This window comes from Acomys minous, assembly GCF_964271855.1.
Source record: "Acomys minous genome assembly, chromosome: 15".
Taxonomy (NCBI): Eukaryota; Metazoa; Chordata; class Mammalia; order Rodentia; family Muridae; genus Acomys; species Acomys minous.
The window spans coordinates 59103634-59124818 of NC_140497.1; the positions used below are offsets into that span (position 1 = coordinate 59103634).

The 21185-nt window shown below is 40.2% G+C and overlaps 1 protein-coding gene across 1 annotated transcript in view; it reads right to left on the reverse strand.

Moving 5' to 3' along the window:
* Positions 1–11487: 11487 nt before the first annotated feature.
* The window catches only part of CHIC2 (cysteine rich hydrophobic domain 2), a 32330-nt gene continuing 22632 nt past the window's right edge, over positions 11488–21185 (reverse strand). Inside the window, exons 4-6 of the mRNA XM_084759747.1 lie at positions 16130–16186; positions 15907–15966; positions 11488–12825 (exon numbers count right to left, since the gene is read on the reverse strand). Of these exons, the coding sequence (XP_084615873.1) occupies positions 12775–12825; positions 15907–15966; positions 16130–16186 (168 nt within the window). The 3' untranslated portion in view covers positions 11488–12774. The remainder of the gene's footprint in view (positions 12826–15906; positions 15967–16129; positions 16187–21185) is intronic.

Consider the following 21185-nt stretch of genomic DNA (forward strand, 5'->3'; position numbering starts at 1 on the left):
GCCACAGGCTCCCCGGGACAAGAAGCTGAGCTGGGCCAACATCAATGGTTTCTGGGAGGTACTCAATGAAGACTTTGAGGGGCCTCCACTTGCCACCTGCTTGATGGCCCACAAGATCCAGTACCCACAGGAGTAGGAGGCCATCCAGGCCTTGATGGCCAGCAACAATCTGTTGGATTGAATGGAAGCAGGAGAGCTGGCCCTGAGGACACAAGAACAGGAGAGATGGCCCTGAGGACACAGGAGCAGGTGAGCCAGCCCCGGGGACATGGGAGCCTGAGAGCTGGCCCTGCCTTGAGGACACAGTAACTGGAGAGCTGACCCTGCCCTGAGGACATAGGAGTGGGAGAGCCATCCCTGCCCTGAGGACACAGAAATGGGAGAGCCGGCCCCACCCCAAGGACATGGGAGTGGGAGAGTGGGCCCTGCCCTGAGGACATGGGAGCAAGAGAGCTGGCCCTGCCATGATGACAGGGAGCAGGAGAGCGGGCCCTGCCCCTGCCCTGAGGATACGGAAGCAGGAGAGCTGGCCCTGCCATGATGACATGGGAACGAGAGGGAGGGCCCTGCCCTGAGGACAAGGGAGCCGACCCTGATCCAGGGCTCTGAGTGGACCACACCCCAGCATCTACCCCATGTATGGCCTGCTGGAACACATGAAGGGGCCAGACCTACAGATTCAAAGATTAAGAATCTCCTTGACACACAGCAACAACGGAATCTCCGAGAGCAGTGCCAGTGAGCATCTGGTAACTATAGTGTAGGCCTCAAACCAGACTCATGACTTGTAGCAATGAACATTTGAAAGTAAACATACGTGGGCAAAAGGCTACACGACGTGATACCCTACAGCTTCTGTGACAAGATTTTTTGTTTGTCTGTTTTATTTTACTGGGAGGAGGAGAGGGGTTTTGGTGCATGACGTGTGAATCATAGACATTCAGTAAAAGTTTAAAAAAAAATGAGGATTATGGCTAGAGACTGCTATACAGTCTCCAATGCTAACAGAACTGGGCAAGATGATGCTTTCTCCGCTCATGCTTTCCCTAGAGCAACTTCAGGGTGCTGCCTAAGTTTTTGATAGTTCTGACTGGAGCCATTATTGATGTTTTCTGATGGTCTACTTCATCTTTTACCCTTATAAGGAGTGGGATCCTGAGCATCCCACAGAGGCCCACATGTTAGGCATGTTCCAAAAGTGGTGCTACTGAGAGGTAGCAGAGACTGTTGTTCAGCATCCAGCAGGTTGGTACAGGTGCTGCTTGCTTCGGAAGGGAATGGATAGACCTTGAGGTCAAGGGTCCCAAGGTCCTACTTCCTGATCAGGAGTGGCTTAGAGTGCTCAGGGTGAGACCCAAGGCCCAGGCACTGTGCCAAGCTCCTGGTCTCACCGGGGAGGTGGAAATGATTTTCCACTGGTGTTACAGTTTAGCTCTTTTAGAATGAATTTGCTGGTATCAGACAGGAGTGGAGACTCAGGAGCTCCAAATACCCGTGGTGATTCCACAGTGTTATAGATCGTTGTCAAACTGCTGTGCTAAGCAAGACAGAGGAAGCAGGCGGTTGTTTGAGACCAGATAGCAGGCAGGTCGAGTGAGAGGCAGGCCTGGGTGGGTGCTTCATCAGTGGTCAGCACTGAGCTAGCAGCGGTGATGGAGCAAGCGTTAGAGGCTGCCAAGGTAGTTTTGCCATTGCTGCTTTACCACTGGGAGTCTGGCGGCAGTTCTCTCTCAGAATAAATGGAGTCTCAGATGATGACAGTGGAGGAACAGCAAGAACCTGAGACAAGAGCAACCCAGCCAGCTAGCCAGCCTTTATTTATAAACCTTGGAAAGTGGGGAGGGGTTTGTGAGTGAATGTGCCTGATTTGCTGGGACTAGGGGTGCCAGAATATCTAATCTACATGCAGTGGCACAGTACTTCATTGACATGTAGTAGCACAGGATCCTATCACAAAAAAAGAAAACAGTACTTAATTATCCTATGGGTGGTGGAAGAATTTCTAGGTACAGTTAAAGGCCATTTGCTTAAGGCTAGGGTCTCCTCAGCTTAGGGTGGGGTACCCCAGGGATCTCCAGATGTTTGATAAACCGGTTTTCTTATCAGGAAAGGGTCAAGCCTGTGATGCTCCTTAGACGATCTGGGGTCTCACATCAGGGGGAAGGAGAACCTCGCTAAGAAAGAGTCCACTGTAATAGACAGACCTCAGTTGGCTATCCGGATATGCTAGACTTCGACCTCTCCAGCAGCCCTTCACAAGAGACTTTGAAGCTGTGAGAAACATTTTAAGTCATGGGTGGCATACACTTACAGAGTACCAGGGGGCTCTGGTCTCTTCCTTTTCCTTTTATTTCCAGCCATAAGCAAGCAGCTCTGCTCCACACATCTGCCAAGACGTGTTTTCTTACCACAGACACAAAGCAATGGAGCCAACCCGCTGGAGCTTCCTAAGTCTGAGCCTGAATCATTATTTTCTAAGGGTGACACAGGCTGACAGACATGATGGGGAGGAGCATTGGTAAGACAATCAAGGGAGAGTGGTTCATGTGTTGACTTCTTATTCTTTGCCTCTTTCAGATGAGTTTCACCCAGCAGGATTGGAGGTAAATAGGTCAGTGGTAGAGTGCTTGCCTAGCTAGCATGGATGAGGCCTAGGCACGATCCCCTGTGCGGCCTCCACCCAGAAAACCTATCAGGAGTATGTTGCAAAGAGGACGACTAAAAAGCTGCTTTGCAGAGTTCAAAAACCTTGAAGTATGTCTGTTCAATTCTACATCACTTTGTGAAATGTGCAACGTTTGTGTGATTTGTTGTGCAGAATAAACCATGCCAAGCACATTTTACAGCCCTGGAGAGGTAAGTCTTCCTATGCAGTCCAGACTCTTCCAAAGTTAGTAATTTTAAAGTAAGAGTTTCAGTAATTTTTTAAAGTTCTTAACACACATAAAATATCTTCATTATTTTATATTTCATCTATAAGCCTTAGCTGTGATTCCATCCTTGGATCTTTTTAACTTTAGCTTTATTTATTGAGTCTCAAGGATGACCCTGAACTTCTGATCTTTCTGTCCCTACCTCCCAAGTGCTTGGATTACAGGTAGATAACACACCTGTTTTATGCCATGCTAAGGACTGAAACCAGGACTAAGCAAGCACGCTGAGCTATGTTCCCCAACCTTAATTTTAGCTCTATGCTATAGAACAATGTCCTGTGAATTCACAAACCACTGACAGATGATAGAACCATCATGTTGAAAAACAAACTAAGCCAGATGTAGTGGCGCATGCCTTTAATCCCAGCACTAGGAAGGCAGAGGCAGGTGGCCCTCTGTGAGTTCAAGGTCAGCTTGGGCTACAAAGAGCTCTAGGACAGTCAGGGCTATTACACAGAGAAACTCTGTCTCGAAAAACCAAAAACCAAAACCAAAAACCAAAAAACCAAACCAAACCAAAAACAAAAAACCAAACCAAACAAAAACAACAAAAAAACAAAAACCAAAAAAAAAAAAACCCCAAAACAAAAACCTAGATGTAATAAAACCCAAACCACAGTATTTTTTCACAATAATTGCCATATTTCATGTGAAACATTGGTCAACAAGCATTTTGGATGGAGGGAAATGAACTGGATAGAATAAAGGAATTAGCTTCCTACTTCCCAGTGACAACAGGATACCTCTAATTATCTTGCTAGGTTATTAAAGAACCAACAAGTTATCCTTTTATTTTGCTGAATCAACAAATTAGAATTTTCATCTCCAAATAACTTAGAAAATACTTAAAGTGCTTCCTTTGTAACCAATTTTTAATTTCCTCAGACAGCAATAGCATTTTTTCCCCCACAGTGTTTCCATTATTTCTGACTCAGGTCTGGTGTATCCCAGGCTGGTCTTTTTTTTTTTTTTTTTTGGTTTTTTTGAGACAAGGTTTCTCTGTGTAGCCCTGGCTGGGCTGGACTCACTTTGTAGACCAGGCTGGCCTCGAACTCACAGCGATCCGCCTGCCTCTGCCTCCCGAGTGCTGGGATTAAAGGCGTGCGCCACCACGCCCGGCTCCCAGGCTGGTCTTGAACTCATTACACACTTGTGAAGTAGCTTGAACTTCTGATCCTCCTGCCTCCACCTCCTCAGTGCAGGGATTACAAGCACCATTTGACTGGTGCTAGTGACTGAACTCAGGCACCGCATACTAGGCAGGCACTCCTATCAACCGAGCTACACACCTAAACAGTCTTCAGGTTTACACAGGTGTGGTTAACACATGGTTTGTGTTAACGTGGTAACAGGGTTTGAACAAGTAAGTGTAAACACGTGCCCCACGGCAATCCTTTGGGCTTTCATGAATCGCACTGCTTAAAGCAGCTCAGGTTGGTGTCGGCTGCTCACAGCGCTCCTGGCACTGTGTAAGGAAAGGGTTTGGGCATCTGGGATGGCAAAGGAACAGAAGACTAAAACAAATATGATCAGTTAAAATCTTTTTCCAAGGAGATTTGAGTATGTCCGTGCTGAGAACCAGAATTGACTCATAAAAGATTTCATTAGCAACCCAAGGTACATGAAGCAGGCCTGTCCTATGCCAAGATCAGGATTCAAAAGACTGTGAACCATCTCCTGCCTCCTTGGGAGCCTGGCTCACTTTTAAGTGGTCCTGTATAGTGAGGTAATCCATGGTGTGTCAGTCTGGGCTCCAAAAGTGGGTGGTCTTTGCAGAAGGAGGTGCTCACTCACTCTACCTCCGGCTAGAGGCAGTTCCTGCAGCTGGCCCAAAGGCAGCCCACAGACTGCACTTGCACATTTCTTCATTTCTCACTTGAGTGCCCTTCTTTGGGTCCCTTTCAACTGCCCACTTTAGATCGGCTTCATTACACCACTGCTCCATTTGTCATGTAAATTGGGGGACTCGGGGAAGTTTTTCTTTTGGCCTTGTCTACGGAAGAATACCAAGAGGTATTCAAAACGTATTAACACAAATCAATGGCACCAATAAAAGCGAAATCTCCTTAGCAACATAGTCTTGATTGCAAAAGGAGAACGGAGAGCATTTAGCAGAACACTGGCCCACATGGAAGACGCATTTGTCTGGAAGAATCCAGCACAAAGCCTAAAAGAGAGATTTTGAAAAAATCCAAAATTAACTCACAGGGAACAGTTACTCTTTTTTTCAAAAGTCCACAATTGGCTACATTAAATCTATCGTGTGCTTTTGGCTCAGCAACATTGTATCTCAGCGCTTTGCAAACTGAAATTACAACACCCTGCATGTTTCACATGAGTTACAGGGTGTTTTTTGTTTGTTTTGTTTTTTGAGGTTTTTTTTTTCCTCTGTTGATTTCTTTGATAAAGCAAACAAAAAGTCTTAAGAAATATTCATCTCACACACAACGTGAAGAAAACTGAATGGCTATTTAACAATATCTGAGACTGTAGGTACAAAAGGCTGGGCTATCTGCGAGGCTTTCTGCAGTGGACTCTAAGGTGCAGGCAGCGACGGCATTTTGCTGCAGTCTATTTGTGGAAAAAGAAATGGAATACAATTCTGAGAATGCTCTCATTTTTGTTAGAATGAAAATAGTGATAAGAATGGAAATTCAGAAAAGTATCAATTCTAAAACAACAAAAACCCTCCAATACAGGGATGATTCAACAAAAAATAAGCAAAAATAAAGCTTCTCTCTTAAAAGGTTTCATGTAGCATTTTCATTTTGTATCTCAAGTAAAACAATTCAGGCAATGGAGAGAAAAACATCTTTACTGCATACTACAGAGAAAGTCTTTAAGTAAACTGAGTTGGGTATTTTTGTTAGACTCGTACCTCTATGCGTCTTCCCCTCTGTCTACACACAAGTGCACATGTGTGAAAACTCTACAGCTGTTACTGAACTTGATGTAGATTGTAGAGGGGGTGGAACGCTGTCTGCCAGAGCCTAATGACAATTCATCTTGGACTACCTGTATTATGACCCACTTCTCACACCCTTGTAACAGCTAAAACCTTTCAGATGTATTAACAGGCCATTGGCTTCCACCAACTAAAAGCATCTGAGACTCACGCTGACTGCTACATCCACCTACTGGTATTTCCGCCAAAGTGTCTTTATCGATGACTTTGTTCTGTTACTTTAAGGATACAGTTTCTACACTGAAATATGGAAATTTGCTATAAGCAGAATCTGTATTCCCAAGCCATACTTGGTTATATTTAGCTATAGAATAAATTTATTCCCTTTGAGGTGAAAGCTGTTTTTGCATCAACATGTGTATGTATTTGCCATGTTAACAACTGGAATTTGAGTCAAATAAAATGGAACAAATCCTGTGTAATAAGCCCATTTAATACAGTGCAACACACAGGCACTGCTATGTGTATTTACAGAGGTGGTGGCTAGATTTATTTCTGCCTTCACCTGAAAACTTGAGAGCCTAAACAAGGTGACAGACTATGTAAGGACAATAAAGTAAGACCTTTCGGGCAAAGGGTAAGATAGAAGTCGCTTTTCCATTTTTTTTTTAATTTTTAAATTTTTTTATCTTTTCTTCATAGTAAAAGCCTAGGGCCTCAAGCATGCTAAAGTGTCCCACCACTGGGTGGGAAGTTCACAAATGTCTAGTGCAAAATTTTCACATTCACCATGCCAAGTCCTAAACTCAAATTCGTGAGAATGTCAATGTAGTTATGTTTCCCCAGACAACTGTGAAGTGCTGTCTACTGTAAGTGTGTCCATGGATGTGGGCTTCACTCAGCCATGGCCACAGCACCTGCTCAGTCCGTGCATTTCCTCTGAAGTGATTTGGATGGATTCATAGTTTTATTTCATCTACTATGTACACCATGCAAGGACAAAACGCTGTGCTTTTAATCTGGCTACAGCATTATCTGTTGAAACCACGATAATGGATTCTGCTAAAAACAGCACTTTTATGCCTGGAGTGGCAGAACACATACATCTACAACCCAGTAACTCAGGAGGCTGAGGCAGGATGATCATCAGTTTGTGGCTAGTTTAGACTAGAGTGAGCCTGTAAGAAAAAAAGAAAAGAAAAGAAAAGAAAGAAAGAAAGAGAAAGAAAGAAAGAGAGAAAGAAAGAACACTTTCAGTTTACCAGCCAAAGCAAGCAAACGCACACAGTAAAAATTTGTAACTCTCTAGCTCATAACAGATTCCTATTCGAGTATGAGTCTTGTCATTTTACCCAGAACTCACTTGTAGCCCAAGCCCAGGCTTTGAACGGGAAATCATCAAGGCTTAGCCTTCCAAGTGTGGGCATGTCAGGTGTGCATTCCTACATCTGGTTTGAAGAGTTAATTTTATAAGAGAAGTTTATAGTTTTTGACTTTTAATTTTATTTAAAAATTTTATACATTTTACTGTAACCTACAAGAGATCACAAACCATGCCACCATAACTACAATTCAAGCATAACCCATCTAAAGGACTTAATTATGGATCAAAGTTTTAACCAAAAAGAAGGTTTCTTAAGAAAAACAGACCATTTTTTTTAGAGCAATGGCTTTAATTTGTAAATAATGATAGTAAAAATATACACCTCTGAAATTCACCTTTGAACTATACCAACTTTGAAAAATGTCACGAGCCTTCCTTCCACATTTGAGTTCGATGAATGCTCAAGCAGGAAGGGCCACTTTGTTCAGCAGGAGTCTGAAAATTATCTGATACCCATTTAAACACTTAAGAGTTCCCTACAAGCTACTAGCAGGGTTTTCCATAAGTTATCATATTACAGTTATAAACAATAAAAAAAAGGATTGTTTCCAAGGTGGCCCCTGCTATCCTCTCAAAGGGCATCAACAGTAGAGGGAAGCTCCTCCTGCAGCTGTGTAATTTAAAATTCCCACTATGAGAGCATATAAAAGACAGCAAAAGGCTGTGTGCAGTCCTGGCCATCCTTGTAAGCTAGCCAAGGGTAACAATGCAGTGACTTCTCTGGGTGAGAAGGGGGTTTTTAAGCATTTTCTCTCTAAGTTCTGACTAGCTTATTTCTATTGCTGCTACTAGTAAGTTTATACTAGAGCTTTGTTGTCGTTTCATGTTTGAGATGATCTCACTATGTGGACCAGGGTGGTCTACAACTCCTTATCTTTCCCCCTTAGTTGGACTATACAATACTGGGATTCTAGGCATTTTCCACTGCTCCTGGCAATGCTTAACTATTCTGTGAGGCTATAACAGTAAATAAGAGCATCCATCAGCAAATGAAAAGAGATAAGAGATTTTAAAAGGCGGCGTTGATGTGAGTGAAGGCAAATTCCTATTTATTAATGAAGATTCCATTCATAACAATGTTATTACCTAGTAAAATCAACTCTTAAACAGAGGGACCGATCCTAACAATTGAGTGTCTTCTAGGTTTTTTTGTGGGGGTAGTGGGAACCTCAGACAGGGTCTCATTTTGGAACCTTTAGAGCTCATTATGTAGAGCAGGCTGGCCACCAAATCAGAGAACTTCCTCTTCTGCCTGCTGAGCTATGGCATTAAAATGCAGCACCACCACCACCTGGCTTTCGTTTTAGATTTTAAGTCTAATGGTATTTATGTCAATAGAAAGAACTAAACAAGGTTTATTGTAACTAAGAACCAGGAGCAGCCACTCCGCGCTCTCGGGCTCCCATTTGAGACGGTCTAGCCTCAAGCACACTACCCTGCCATAGCCCCCAGCGTGCTGGTCTCCCAGGGTTGCGCCAGGCCCCGAGGGAAGGGAGTCTTTGTTGGAGGTTGGGTGACACACTTTCCTTACACGGCAGTAAGAGAGCAATAGGTAATTAATTCACCAAAAATAAAAGGCCTGGTGTTCAGGTCACTAAAATATTTCTGAGATAGAAAGCTAAGAAGGCCGTACATTATTTTTCAAAAACAGCTAACTCTCAAATTAAGAGCACTGTGTTTAGGTGTGCAAGGGGAGAACACGGCCTGCGTTACCTCGTATGGAACTCTATTTTAAAAGGTCACATGTAATTTTTTTCAATATTATAGTCAATATTTCCCCAATCTTTAAACATGCAAAACATTTTGAGAAGTGTAATCCCACCTCTACTTTTAAATACAAAATTTAACAATAGCTTATTTATGCTGACACTCTAAGTATCTCCAAATCATTACCATTTAACGTTCTAGGTAGGTACTCTCACATAAAACTTAATAAACAAGAAAACATGAACAAGAGCTGGACAAGATAACATCATGAGGTAGTCATGGCACCACCCTGCTCTGACAGTAATGTGACCGTGCAGAACATCAGAAACGCCCTGAAATGAAGCTGAGCATCTTGCAGGCATCATGGCTGGTGCCTGTAATCCTCAGCTGCACGGAAGGCTTGAAGCCAGGTGGACCACACAAGAACCCTTCTCAAAACACAACACAACAACAGGACTGGCATCTGGAGATCTGTTTTTGGTACCATCAGAACAAGGAACCTACTAGCCTGGTACACGCCTGCAATCTCAGTACCTGGGGGGCTAGGTAGGGAAGGAGACTGAGGGTGAAGGCCAGCTCGAGTTACACCTAAGATTACCTGAAAACAAAATAGGACAGGACAAAGCAAGAAGGAGAAAGAATTGATATTTCCAATGTTTTCTATGAGGAATAGCTGTTCCCCAGGTCTAGATAAGGATGCTAGACAGATAGGAGGGTCGCAGTGCCTGGGTGTGTAGTTCAGTGGCAGAGCGCTGCCCGTCACCAAGCAGGCCTTAGGTGACATGCCAGCACCACAAGGTTTATGAAGGATAGAAGGGCCCACAACTGGATGCTGGTGTGGCACCAAAGGCAGCTTTAAACATATTTTACTTTTGACTCAGTACCAGTCATCAACAGCAAGTCACCGCAAAACTCTGTACAGTAAACACAGGCATGCCAGTAAGCTTTACAGGGTAAGATGTGAAGCCAAATACTATGGGAACTCAAACAGTCAGCTATGTCAGAGCAACATAGAACACCACTGCATCTGAGCTCGTGCAGATGTAGGTCCAACTGTTCACACCACCACTGAGCATCTTACCCAACACTGCGGTGGAAGCGGTCTAAAGCCTATAGATAGCTTGTGTCTACAAAACAAACAAACAAAACAAAACAAAAAATCAGAAATACTACATAACTACCATGAAAACAACCATAGGGACAGCTGTGTGTCTTCTTGACTGAAAATTGTTCACTTATTTAACTATTCTAATAATTAATGGAAATTGTTGCTTGCCATTATTGAAGGTTTTCTTAACTTTATTTTGTGGATTTTAAGACAAAAATATATGGTTTATAGTCTAAATACTGGAATCTAGTCATTAAAGAGTTTTGCTATAGTATCTGCTGGTAATTTAGACAGGTACAGTGAACCCTTCAGGAGGGAATGGCAACCTTTACTTCAAAGCTAAAAATATCACATCAGTTTTACTGCTGTTACTAGACTCTGGAATAGCTGTTTTAATCCAAATATGTAGTTGTGTGTAAAAGAATTTGTAAAATATATTGTATGAGAAAAGGAGTTTCTATACAAGCAATAGTGTAAAAAGCCAGTGATGTTCAAAAAAAGATCACAGGTAATTAGCTTATATACAAACCTACACATTTGATTTTCTGCCAATAATCTATTTTTTTGGCTAGTCTAAAATGTGCTTTCCAGCACATGGGCCCTTAAATCCATGATTTAAGAAATGGTAATATTATAAGCCATTAATGAAAACCCTACATGCTGGAGATATGGCTGGTTTATGGTAATGCATATAAATGCGTTTTGGTGGTACTCTGTGTGTATTTGAAATATGGGAATGTACATTTCTAGGGAATTTTTTTAGCAGCAAACACATTTCTAATTACAGTTATAAAAGCTTTTAAAATCCTATACTCAATATTAATTGTGAATAATATTCTTACAACAATATAAATTTGAAACTACAACGGACCAACAATAGGAAAACAAGGACCTTAACTAGGTCTGTTTCCTGTCAAGCCAACAGCTGTGTCACTCTACAGACTGACAGCTGTATCCAGGGCTCACTCTTGCATAGTCTGTGTGGTCATCATAGTTCTCTGCTCTCTGAGGCCTGACACTGATTCAGCACTGCAAGAGTACACAATCACTTCACAGAGAAACACAGGAACACTGGAGTTTAGAGGAGCATTACTTGGAACTGTGCTAATTAAGGTGGTCGGACACACCAACTAGACATAGGTTAAATAAAGGTGTGAAACACTAAAATCCTTTGTACTCTGAGGGCTTTGCGGAAAAGTTTTCTATGGATTCAAGTTGTTGAGTTCCTGGGGGGGTGGGGGTGAGGTCACACACAGGGTAGGGCGGTGGGGGATGGGGGGGGTTGAGGACGGACTGGACTTTAAATCAAAGTTTTAACAATTCCTAAAGTCCCATATTGGCTACAAGATACTGGCATTTAGCTATTCAAATATATATATAGAGAGAAGCACAGTACTTTAGAGAAATACAAGAAACACTTTTAAAAATATAGGTATATAAATTAACGAAATTGGTATTTAAAAGATTTAATACAAGGGGGAGTACCAATTCTTAATACAAATTATTAAGCATAGTTTATATAATTTCAAATGTTATTCACATTATTGCTCAATACCACAACTATATGGAACAAGTTCTTGACACACATTAAAATGTGTATAATTTTAGGCTTATAAAAAACAAAGTCTACCTATACACAGGCCATTCCGAAATCTACAGTGTGAAGATATGTACAACCAAACAGAAAAAAAATACAAACATGTATGTGTATATTTAAAAGCAACAAGCTAACCTGGTTTGATCTTAAATATACAAATTTCAATCAAAAAAAGTATGTAACTGGATTGAGATAACTGTGCAGACTGAAAATAGCATAAAATGTGCCCTCTATGTCTTAGTAACGATCTGCTCTTCATAACTATCTACCAGTGGGACATCAAATACCAGATGATTCTTAACTCTATCCTTTGTTTCCTTTCCAAACTATTCAGAAACATATCCATTCTATAATGATGTTAGTCTGGGAAACAAACTTTACTTTTATTTTTAAAAGGAACAGTTCCCTGCTGAGCACTACACACAACCCAAGTCCAGCCCCTTTACTGCTGCCACCTGGAGCCCACAGACTGAAGCCACTGCACGGTGAGGCTGAGTTCTAGTAACCACAGGCGTGCACACACACTCATGATCCGTCTACTCTAGGGACATTACCACTTGTGAGGATAGATACTTTGAAAACTGCTGCTAGTTCTTCATAAAGTTAAGGTGTATCTGCTGAGACTGAACATAAGGAACTGTGTGAGAAAGGTCAGAGCAGGGCCCAAAAGGCTTTGTGAGAAAATCTACAGTTTTCAAGTAACTATTGTGGCAAATTCTAAGAGAAAGAAAAAAACAGTACAAGAGAGTGTTAGAACAGATAACAAGTATGTTTTTCTATGTTAAGGAACTGATAAATAAATGACTGTGTGAACCTTGTTGACAAAATAACAAAGGCTGGCCATTTTTTATGCTAAGTTCAAATGTATTTTTTTTTTGAGAATACAAAAAGTAATCCTTGAAAATCAGAATATATAACAGAAAAGAGCACAATAACTTAAGTATTAAACATCTGTATGAAATAACTTGCAAAGTTTGACAAATATGCACACATAGAACATGCGGTTATTTAAAAAACAGAACAAACAAAAACACCACCCGATTCTGTAGAACCAGCATCATATCACCAGCAGGAGAGCACCAAGCAAGGCACCATTGGAAAGACAACACACTTGGAAAGTCTCTATAAATAAAGCAAATGCTAATCTGGTCGAAAAATCGGTGTCTTTGGTAAAAATTCTATGAGGATGACCTGTAAAAAGGAGAAGAAAAAGGCTTTAAGCAACTTAAAACATTTCTTAACCTTAAAACATCAGTCATATTCTTAAATAAAAAAAAAAAAGAAAAACAAAACAAAAGCCTTTGACAGATAAAGCATTTTTACTAGTGAAATTGTACTTGCTGTGAATACTTTCTCCCGATGGGCGTGCTCACTTTCCTCAGGACCTGTGTCCTGACTGGGAGGGTCTATCATGCGCTTGCCTAACCATCTGGGCCAGGACCTTTCTTTTTCACTTGAGTTTTACTGGCTTTTTGATTTGCCTCAGTAAAGAAAACACCTCCATTCTTGTTCAAAAACACTCTTTTCCTTCTCTAGTTCCCCTGCAGGACGCCTCAGGTGTCACCCATGGCACTTTGCTGGCCTACCATTTACTTAGAAGACAGGGCACTACTTCCTAGCACACTGCGTGCTCACTGAGAATAAGGCAGTGTCTCCATTGCTCACCCCACAGCAAAGGCTCGACATCATTAAGGAAGAGGGGGGAAAAGAATCTAAGAACCCACTGTCTGCACATGACACACTCACTGCACTCACCAACTCACAACAGCCACAGTTACTTGCACCCCATTTTACAGGCCGAGATTCCAGGGCAGATGGGAAGGACTCATGCAACCTTACGCTGTAACTGAGAAATACTGGCGTCCACAGCTGCCGAAGAGGGGGAGCCGTGCCATGCAGGCACTGGGAAGCTGCCCATGATGCAGGAAACAATCCTGCACCAACGCACATGCAAGCAGCCCTAATTAAACCCAGCAGGTTATTTCTTTTAAAGAAAAAACAACAAACAATAAACAAGCAAACATGACTAGGAGGCAGCTGTGCTGGGAAGAAGGTTCCAGAGGTTTGAGTGAAAGAAGAGAAATTGTGGGGGTGGGGTGACAAAATACATTCTATACGTGTTTGAAGTTGTCCAACTACACATAAATGTAGGTTTGAAATGTTTATTTTTGGGTCTAGAATGATAGCTTAGTAGTTAAGAGGTCTGGGTTTGCTCTGGGTTTGGACCTGGGTTTGGTTCCCAGCACCCTCATGGTGGCTCACAACAACCACTAACTCAGTTCCAAGGTACCCAATGCCTTCTTCTAGCCTTCAATGCCAAAGATATACACACAGTAGAAAGTCTCAAAGGAATTTAGTAAGGAGGGATTTTCTTCTTACTAGATTATGTGTGATTATGATACATGCTTTTAAAGAGCTTTTCAGGCTTTGTTTATTCCTATTTTCAAATACCACAAATACACATATTCTAAGAATATCTAAAAAAAATCACTTTAGAAGCCAATTTTAAGCTAGGCATCATGGCACACGCCTTTAAACCCACTACTTGGGAGGTAGTGGGCAGATGGTTGTCTGTGAGTTCAAGGCCAGCCTGGTCTAGGAGCAAGTTCCTGAGGCGTGAAGACTACATAGAGAGATGTCTTGAAAACGAAAAAAAGAAAGAAAAAGGAAACAAAGAAAGAAAAAGTACTTTGTATACACCTTCTATGATCCTGTGAAATACAATTCATTTAAAAGTACTTACTTATATAAAAATTCAAGGTAAATTAAATGTTTTTATGACAGTATACAGTTCAGAATGTTTTAAAGAGCTACTAATTTAACTGTAATGAAAGAATTTCCTAAAGACAGATGAAAACCCAGTGCATATACTGTATGAATGAACTTTTCCCATACAGCTCCACTTGGAAATCATAAGTTAGATTTTTCTTTTCCCAGTGCAAGAGATCCGAGCCCTTGTGTGGTAGGCACATACTCTACGATTGGGCTGTATCCAGTTTGGCATTAGCTTTCATTTTTTCTTTTCCTGTTTCTTTTAGAAACATCAAAAAGCAATTAAAGAGCCGGGCATGGTGGCGCACGCCTTTAATCCCAGCACTCGGGAGGCAGAGGTAGGCAGATCGCTGTGAGTTCGAGGCCAGCCTGGTCTACAAAGTGAGTCCAGGACGGCCAAGGCTACACAGAGAGACCCTGTCTCGAAAAACCAAAAAAAAAAAAAAAAAAGCAATTAAAGCTTCAGGTTTAAGCTTGGTGTTTGCGTTTATAAATGTATACTAGCAAATTATTATTTCATGAAACCCTTGAAATATCCCCAAAAGCTATTGCTGTCCTTCCAATGGGTAACAGACCTCTTACCACCAATGATAAAATGACTAGTACCTGGCCAGGTCAAGCTCTAAGGAGTCTCTCAGCTGTTCCTGTTTTATGGTTATAAAGAAGCAGCACATGTCTTTCTCAACCTTAGAATTAACATGTGATGTCATAAAAGTAAAACCCAAATTACTTAGTTTATGAATAGAGATCGTTAACTCCTTTCTTAAATTTTTTTCTTTTAATCTACTAATCTGTCTATGTTCTCAAGTAAAACACTCTCGCTCAAGGAAGAATAAGTTCATGACTTCTTAAAAGTATTCTGAACTTTTCAAAAAGAAGAACAATTATTCAAATAAGCCAGGACACCAATAAATTGAATTTCTAAAACTATTGTGTGTGTACATTTATGTATGTGTACGCCATCTTTTAAAAGACAAAACAGGTTGGCCAACATCTGTTTGCATTTAAGATAACTGTACAAAACAGCGTTCTAGGAACGGTTTAGAAAACCCTGTACAGCTACTAGGAACACAGGCAGCAAGTCCATGAAGGCTTCTCAGGCTCCAGCGGCCCGGCTGAAAGGTTCTCTTCCATACTTGGAAACTCATTAGCATTATATAAAACGCCATATCTGACGTGCTGCGTAACCAAGGTTGTGGTTATTCTTTATACAGCATCTAAAATTTCACACTCCATCAACACATGTTCAGGCCATTTTATCTTGGCAATTAATTTATTATTTTTCAGAACACAGTGGAGCCTTGTCTTCAAGTCATTCATAACTTTATAAATCAGCCTTGCACATGAAACCCAGGCATCTGTGAACCGTAGAAAATCCTTGCACTGGGGAGATTAAGCTCCTGACACCTTTGCTGATTAATAATCATGGAAAGAATAAGATCAGAAACAAAATAAATGATCATTTAATAGAGAAACTCACAAAACAGCCCTTTAACTTACATATTCCATCATGTTGTTCGTTTCACATTTCCTTTTGCTCAGTCTCCAGTGCAAGCACAGCTAGACATGACGGAGGGCAAAAGAAGAGAAATGAGCTCCATTTTCCTGGGCACAAGACTCACCCACTCGTCCACCTTTCATATTTGAGTCCAACAAAAGCATCTGTTTCCATACTGTGCAGTTCAGACCCCAACAGTACGAAGCTGCTCCCCGCAGTACTCACCTTGTGGTATAACCTATTGTTTTCCCATTCTAATAACTTCTCAATCGATCTTCGTGTCTGGAAGACAAATGAGGGAGAGCTTACTCTTGACTGGCTTTAGAAAAGCTGGTTTGCAGCTGCTTTCTGTGTGAAAAGGCAAGAGTGGCCTGTCCTCTCCGTGTTCCAGCACTAAGCAGCAACCTCATCAGAAACAGTAGTTTTAAGTCAACATGAATTTTCTTTTAAATATATGTGCATATATTTTTCAAGTATTTTGTACTTACTATCCTCTGACTTAAAGCTATCAGCCTAAAAAAGCAAATGTCCTTTACCAAATTTAAACTTAAATCCCCACTTCTTAGGAGACATTTTGCAGTATTGAAATACTGCATTAAATAGTAATTCTCTGTTTTAAAATAATAATAATAATTTAAATATTAGTTAAGAAAATACAAATGGCCTTTAGGGTAAATCTGGAAGGAAAAAAAAACCCTACTAACTGAAGATTAATAAAGAATGAAAAGAGTTACAGAATCAAGCTAATTTTAGGATTGTATGACAACATAAAAGTGAGGGTAAATCTGATTGCTAATCCGACGGGCGCCCTGTCGGAGTCAGCGGAGCAACTCATCCCCCTCTGTTACTGCACTGCAGAGCTTCTTCCTGAAGGGTGAGTGAGGAGCTACTGCGTGGAGCCGGGTGTCTGCAGGTGTGCGAGCGACTGCAGCCATCAACTGCAACTTGATGCAGCTGCAGCCTTCTTGAGAGGAAGAGGCGTCCACTGAGTTTAAATGTAGCACAACTGTAAATAAATCCTGACGACCACATGAAAACTCGCTTGCCAATCAAGGAGGGCGAGGTGAGAACTGGTGGGAAGGAGCGGCTTTGAAGACTTACATAACCACGTTAGGATGAACTTAAAGTCTCTGCACTTCAGCACGTTGAACACTTAGACACTGAAGTCACACAGGTGCCAATTATAATCCATAACTACCAACAAATTACCATGAGTGCTTGTATTTTCAAGTTTTATGTCATAAAAATAAGAAAATCAACTACTTCTGACAATAATATGTCAATGACTAATTTATTACAATTTTTAACAGTCTTTTTGGCAAGAATTTTAAAAGAAAAAGTGCCCTTGTTAGCAATGATCAGCAGCCCTCACTTGTTTCTTTGTAAGATAGCCTTTTAGAGGCAGCTCTCCTTTTAAATGAAAATAGGGCAGCAGTTATGGTCACACTTTTTGTTAATTTAGTTGCCAGTCAGCCCCAAATCAAAAGAAAATAAGGCTGCAGAGTGTAATTAACATTCAGTTCAGTCGTTTTGTCCCTTGTCTAGCCCCCAAGCTTTGTTAAAATTGCCATCTGAATGCTGAAGGCTGTAGGGAAATCGATTTGATTCTAATCGCACCATGAAAAGAACATGATCTAACTGCTTTCAGCCCTCCGTAAATCTGTACTAGGTCTTTAGCACAATGCAACTTCCAATTTAAAAAGCACTGAATGTCTCGTCAATGACTTTGTGAAGAAAAAAGAACAAGGAGCAGACATAAAAATTCCAATAGTTGTTTAAGCACTGAAGTTCATTTGCATCACAGCGACCTGAAAAGGGCTGACCTCTCAAGCCGCCTCGCAGGTCTATGAAGTTGTAGCCTTGACAAGCTCACATTGACAGAGCTCATTGACTCTGAAAGGCTACTCTATCAATGGTGAAAAACGGCAATAGGTTCTACTGTGAGCAGGCATCTGCCTGCCCACCCGCTGCTAAACCAATGGTAAAACCATTTCAAAACCTGAATCCACCTTGTAATCTTCCTTTCTAGAATCTTTTAATAATAGATTAAGATTACTATACAATTTGAGGTTTTACGTTTACTGATGGTCTAAAAGGGGATGGGGAAATTAAAGAAATAGGGTAGGAAGAAGTAGCTTTTGAAGTCTGTGGTTTTATATTAAAATTATATAAAAATAGTTCCTAAAAACTTAACACTGCATTCTGCAAATATTTATTACTCAAAAAGTGGTTTTTACCCTATCACAAGTTATCAGAAATTTAAGCCATGCTACTCAGTGAGAACATCTCATTACCATACATACATATACAAAGACATACACATGGCAGTTACCAACTTAACAATATTTGCTTTTACTTAAGTCAACTACTATGCCAATATTTGTGTAAAAGATAATTACAACGTATGAATTTAAAATTCTAAAATACTCATGTAGGAACTTGGCATTTATTCATTGCCTCTAATTAGGAGTTTAATGACAGGGTTGGATATAATAATTGTATCCCACAATATTAAAAATTCTAAAGCAAACAAAGTTTGCTATGCCATACTCTGTATAATCATCTAAATATTCACTATCTCTACACTGTTGGGAGTTTGAAGCAAAGCTGTGAATTAGCACCATCTAATCTTGCTATAAGACTTCTTTCCTGCTTGACAGGTGAAAAAAAGGCACTTGCACGTGCAGCTCAATTAATCACTGCACTTGACATCTCAATGATTTACAGTGAGGAGCAGGTGAGAACACACAAAACCAGAAAGGAACCCTTGATTTGAGTAGAACATTTCTAGCACACTAAGGTGACAAGTATAGTGATTCTAGAAATGATTTTTTAAAAAAAAGTAAAAAAAGAAATTGTGTCACAAATTATTTGTTAGTAACAACAAAAGATCAAATTAAATAGAAGAAAAAAAGGGCTTAACTATAGAGAATGTTTTACACTGTGCAATTATTTTTAGTTCACAAAATCAAAATATATTTTCAAGATTAAGTACAATACCAATCTGGCAGATAGTAGGGGAAATATGACATTTCAGCATTATAAAAGCTATTTCAAAGCTTTTAAACTTCAATGGAAAGAACATTTTAATTACAGTCATCTAGAAATAAAAGTTAGGAGTCTATGTCCATTAGTTGTCAGATAGCTATTCTAATGAAATATAAAATTCAACACAGCCAAACCCGGTATCTATTAACCGGACAAGCAAATCTTATCATATAAATACCTGGTATTTAATTTTAAGTGATTATACTGACTTGCAAATTCTAAATATTTTAATATGCATCACAAAAATATACATATCTAACACGAATTACCAATAAAAAAAAGTCCTTCTAGGTCATATTCTAAAAATAAGTTATATTAGCTTTCTTAAAAGAATTTAATTTAGTGCTTGAGAAAACACCAGATTGATATAGCCATGGGAACTAAAAAAAACTCTTCTGTTTAGCTGAAAGAACAGGAGAAAGGGCAGTGCAGGCAGGCTTCAGGACAAGTTCCCTACAGCGGGCCTTAATCCTTTTCAGCACTCGGCCCTGGGGTGGAAAGACAGGTTAGTGGTTCTTTACCATGAATCCTCCTTCCTTTGGCCCAAGGCTGCCAACAAGAAACCTGCTTTTATCACATGGAGTCTTGAATTAAAAGGACCAAGACACCACCTTGCTCCACGTCAGCAAACCGCGTCTCTGTGAGAGGCTGCCTACCACGCCGTGGACCTGCGTTAGAACAGCAGCGCCCAGTACCCAGACCCGGTCAACCTTCCTCATGGGGCTCATCCTGAAGGACAAGCTTTTAAGCAATCAGTATTAACATCTTTCATTTCAACATCTTTACATTTTTCTCACTGTTAGCCAGCTCTAACACAGTTGCTTGGCTACACTGCAGTGACTAAAATTCAAAACAGTTCAATTACTGAACAGGCAGTAGAGACCGAAGCTAAGCATTTGGGTTTATTTTTGTTGCCTTTGGTACCAATTTTTGATAGAACTGTGGAAAAGAGTTGGAACACAAAAATTACAAAGGAAATTAAAAGATTAGAGATCATAAAATGGCTAAGAGGATGATTAATCAACTATTAATAGTAAATATGGCATACAGTGTTAACTTCTAAAAAGAATCGATAAGTAACTTAAAGAAAGCTTAAAATAGTAAGATATAAACCACAAAAACGCTTAAATCCTAAAACATAAAGCTAAGATTTCCTCAAAATTGAAATGTGGTTTATCCTAAGACCTTTTTGTAGGTGTCCCTAAGCAGTCTGCCTTCCTGAGGAATAAAGTATTACTCCCAGACACAAGTTCACACGATGCGCCACTGAACGAAGTTTTCAGGATAAGAAACCAGCTTCAGCATCTTGGATTCATTACCACCATTACTTAATATTCACCCCAAGTGATCACTTTATATCCATAACCAACTGTTTGAAAAAATGCTTTTTCAAAATTTTACAACCATTTATAAAAGTTCAACAACTTAAACTTGCAATTAAAACTTATTTGAACTAGATTTGTTTGTTGTATTAAACAATGTCAAGGCAAATTTCAAAGGTTCAAATTCTTAAGACATTTGAAATTCAAACTGATACGTTTGTAATTTGCCAATGAAGATTTAACTAGAATAGTACCTGTAATGCATTCATGATTTTATTTTTAATCTTTATGAGTTTTTCAAGTAAGGATCCATCCTTATACATTTGTACAAATGAAAATTGTGGAAATACGTAAAACAGTAATGGTCTTGAGGCTACTAGAAGGAAAGTGTACATAATTTACAATGAATTATTTTAACTTAAAGAGACAATTACATGATCTACTTCTGTTTGTTCTGGATTAACCTTAAATCTCAATTCCAGTTACAAGCTGAAAACAGAATATATACAAATATATAATTATATGATTACACATACAAAACCTGGAATTTGCCAAGATAAACAAAAATATGAACTGAGTCCTCAAAAGAAATGTCCTTCCTGTATGTAAAACCTCCTCTAAAGCTCTGCACATGGACACTGACTGTTACCAGTGCAGCCGCAGTAAGACAGCCTTGCCCAGCATTTGGACACACTGCTGTTAGGGAACAGTTAGAGAGAGACACCAACAACACCTGGCTACCACAGACACCCTCTTCCTGCAGCTCTCAGTGGTGACTTTAAAGGAGCTCAGTGACACACAGTTGCATAGCATTTCATCAGGTTAGCAAGTGAATCTTAATTTGTTTTAGGTTATACTAGTACTTTATGAATGCCAAAAGTTTTGGACTCTTTCCAGAAAAGCACAACATA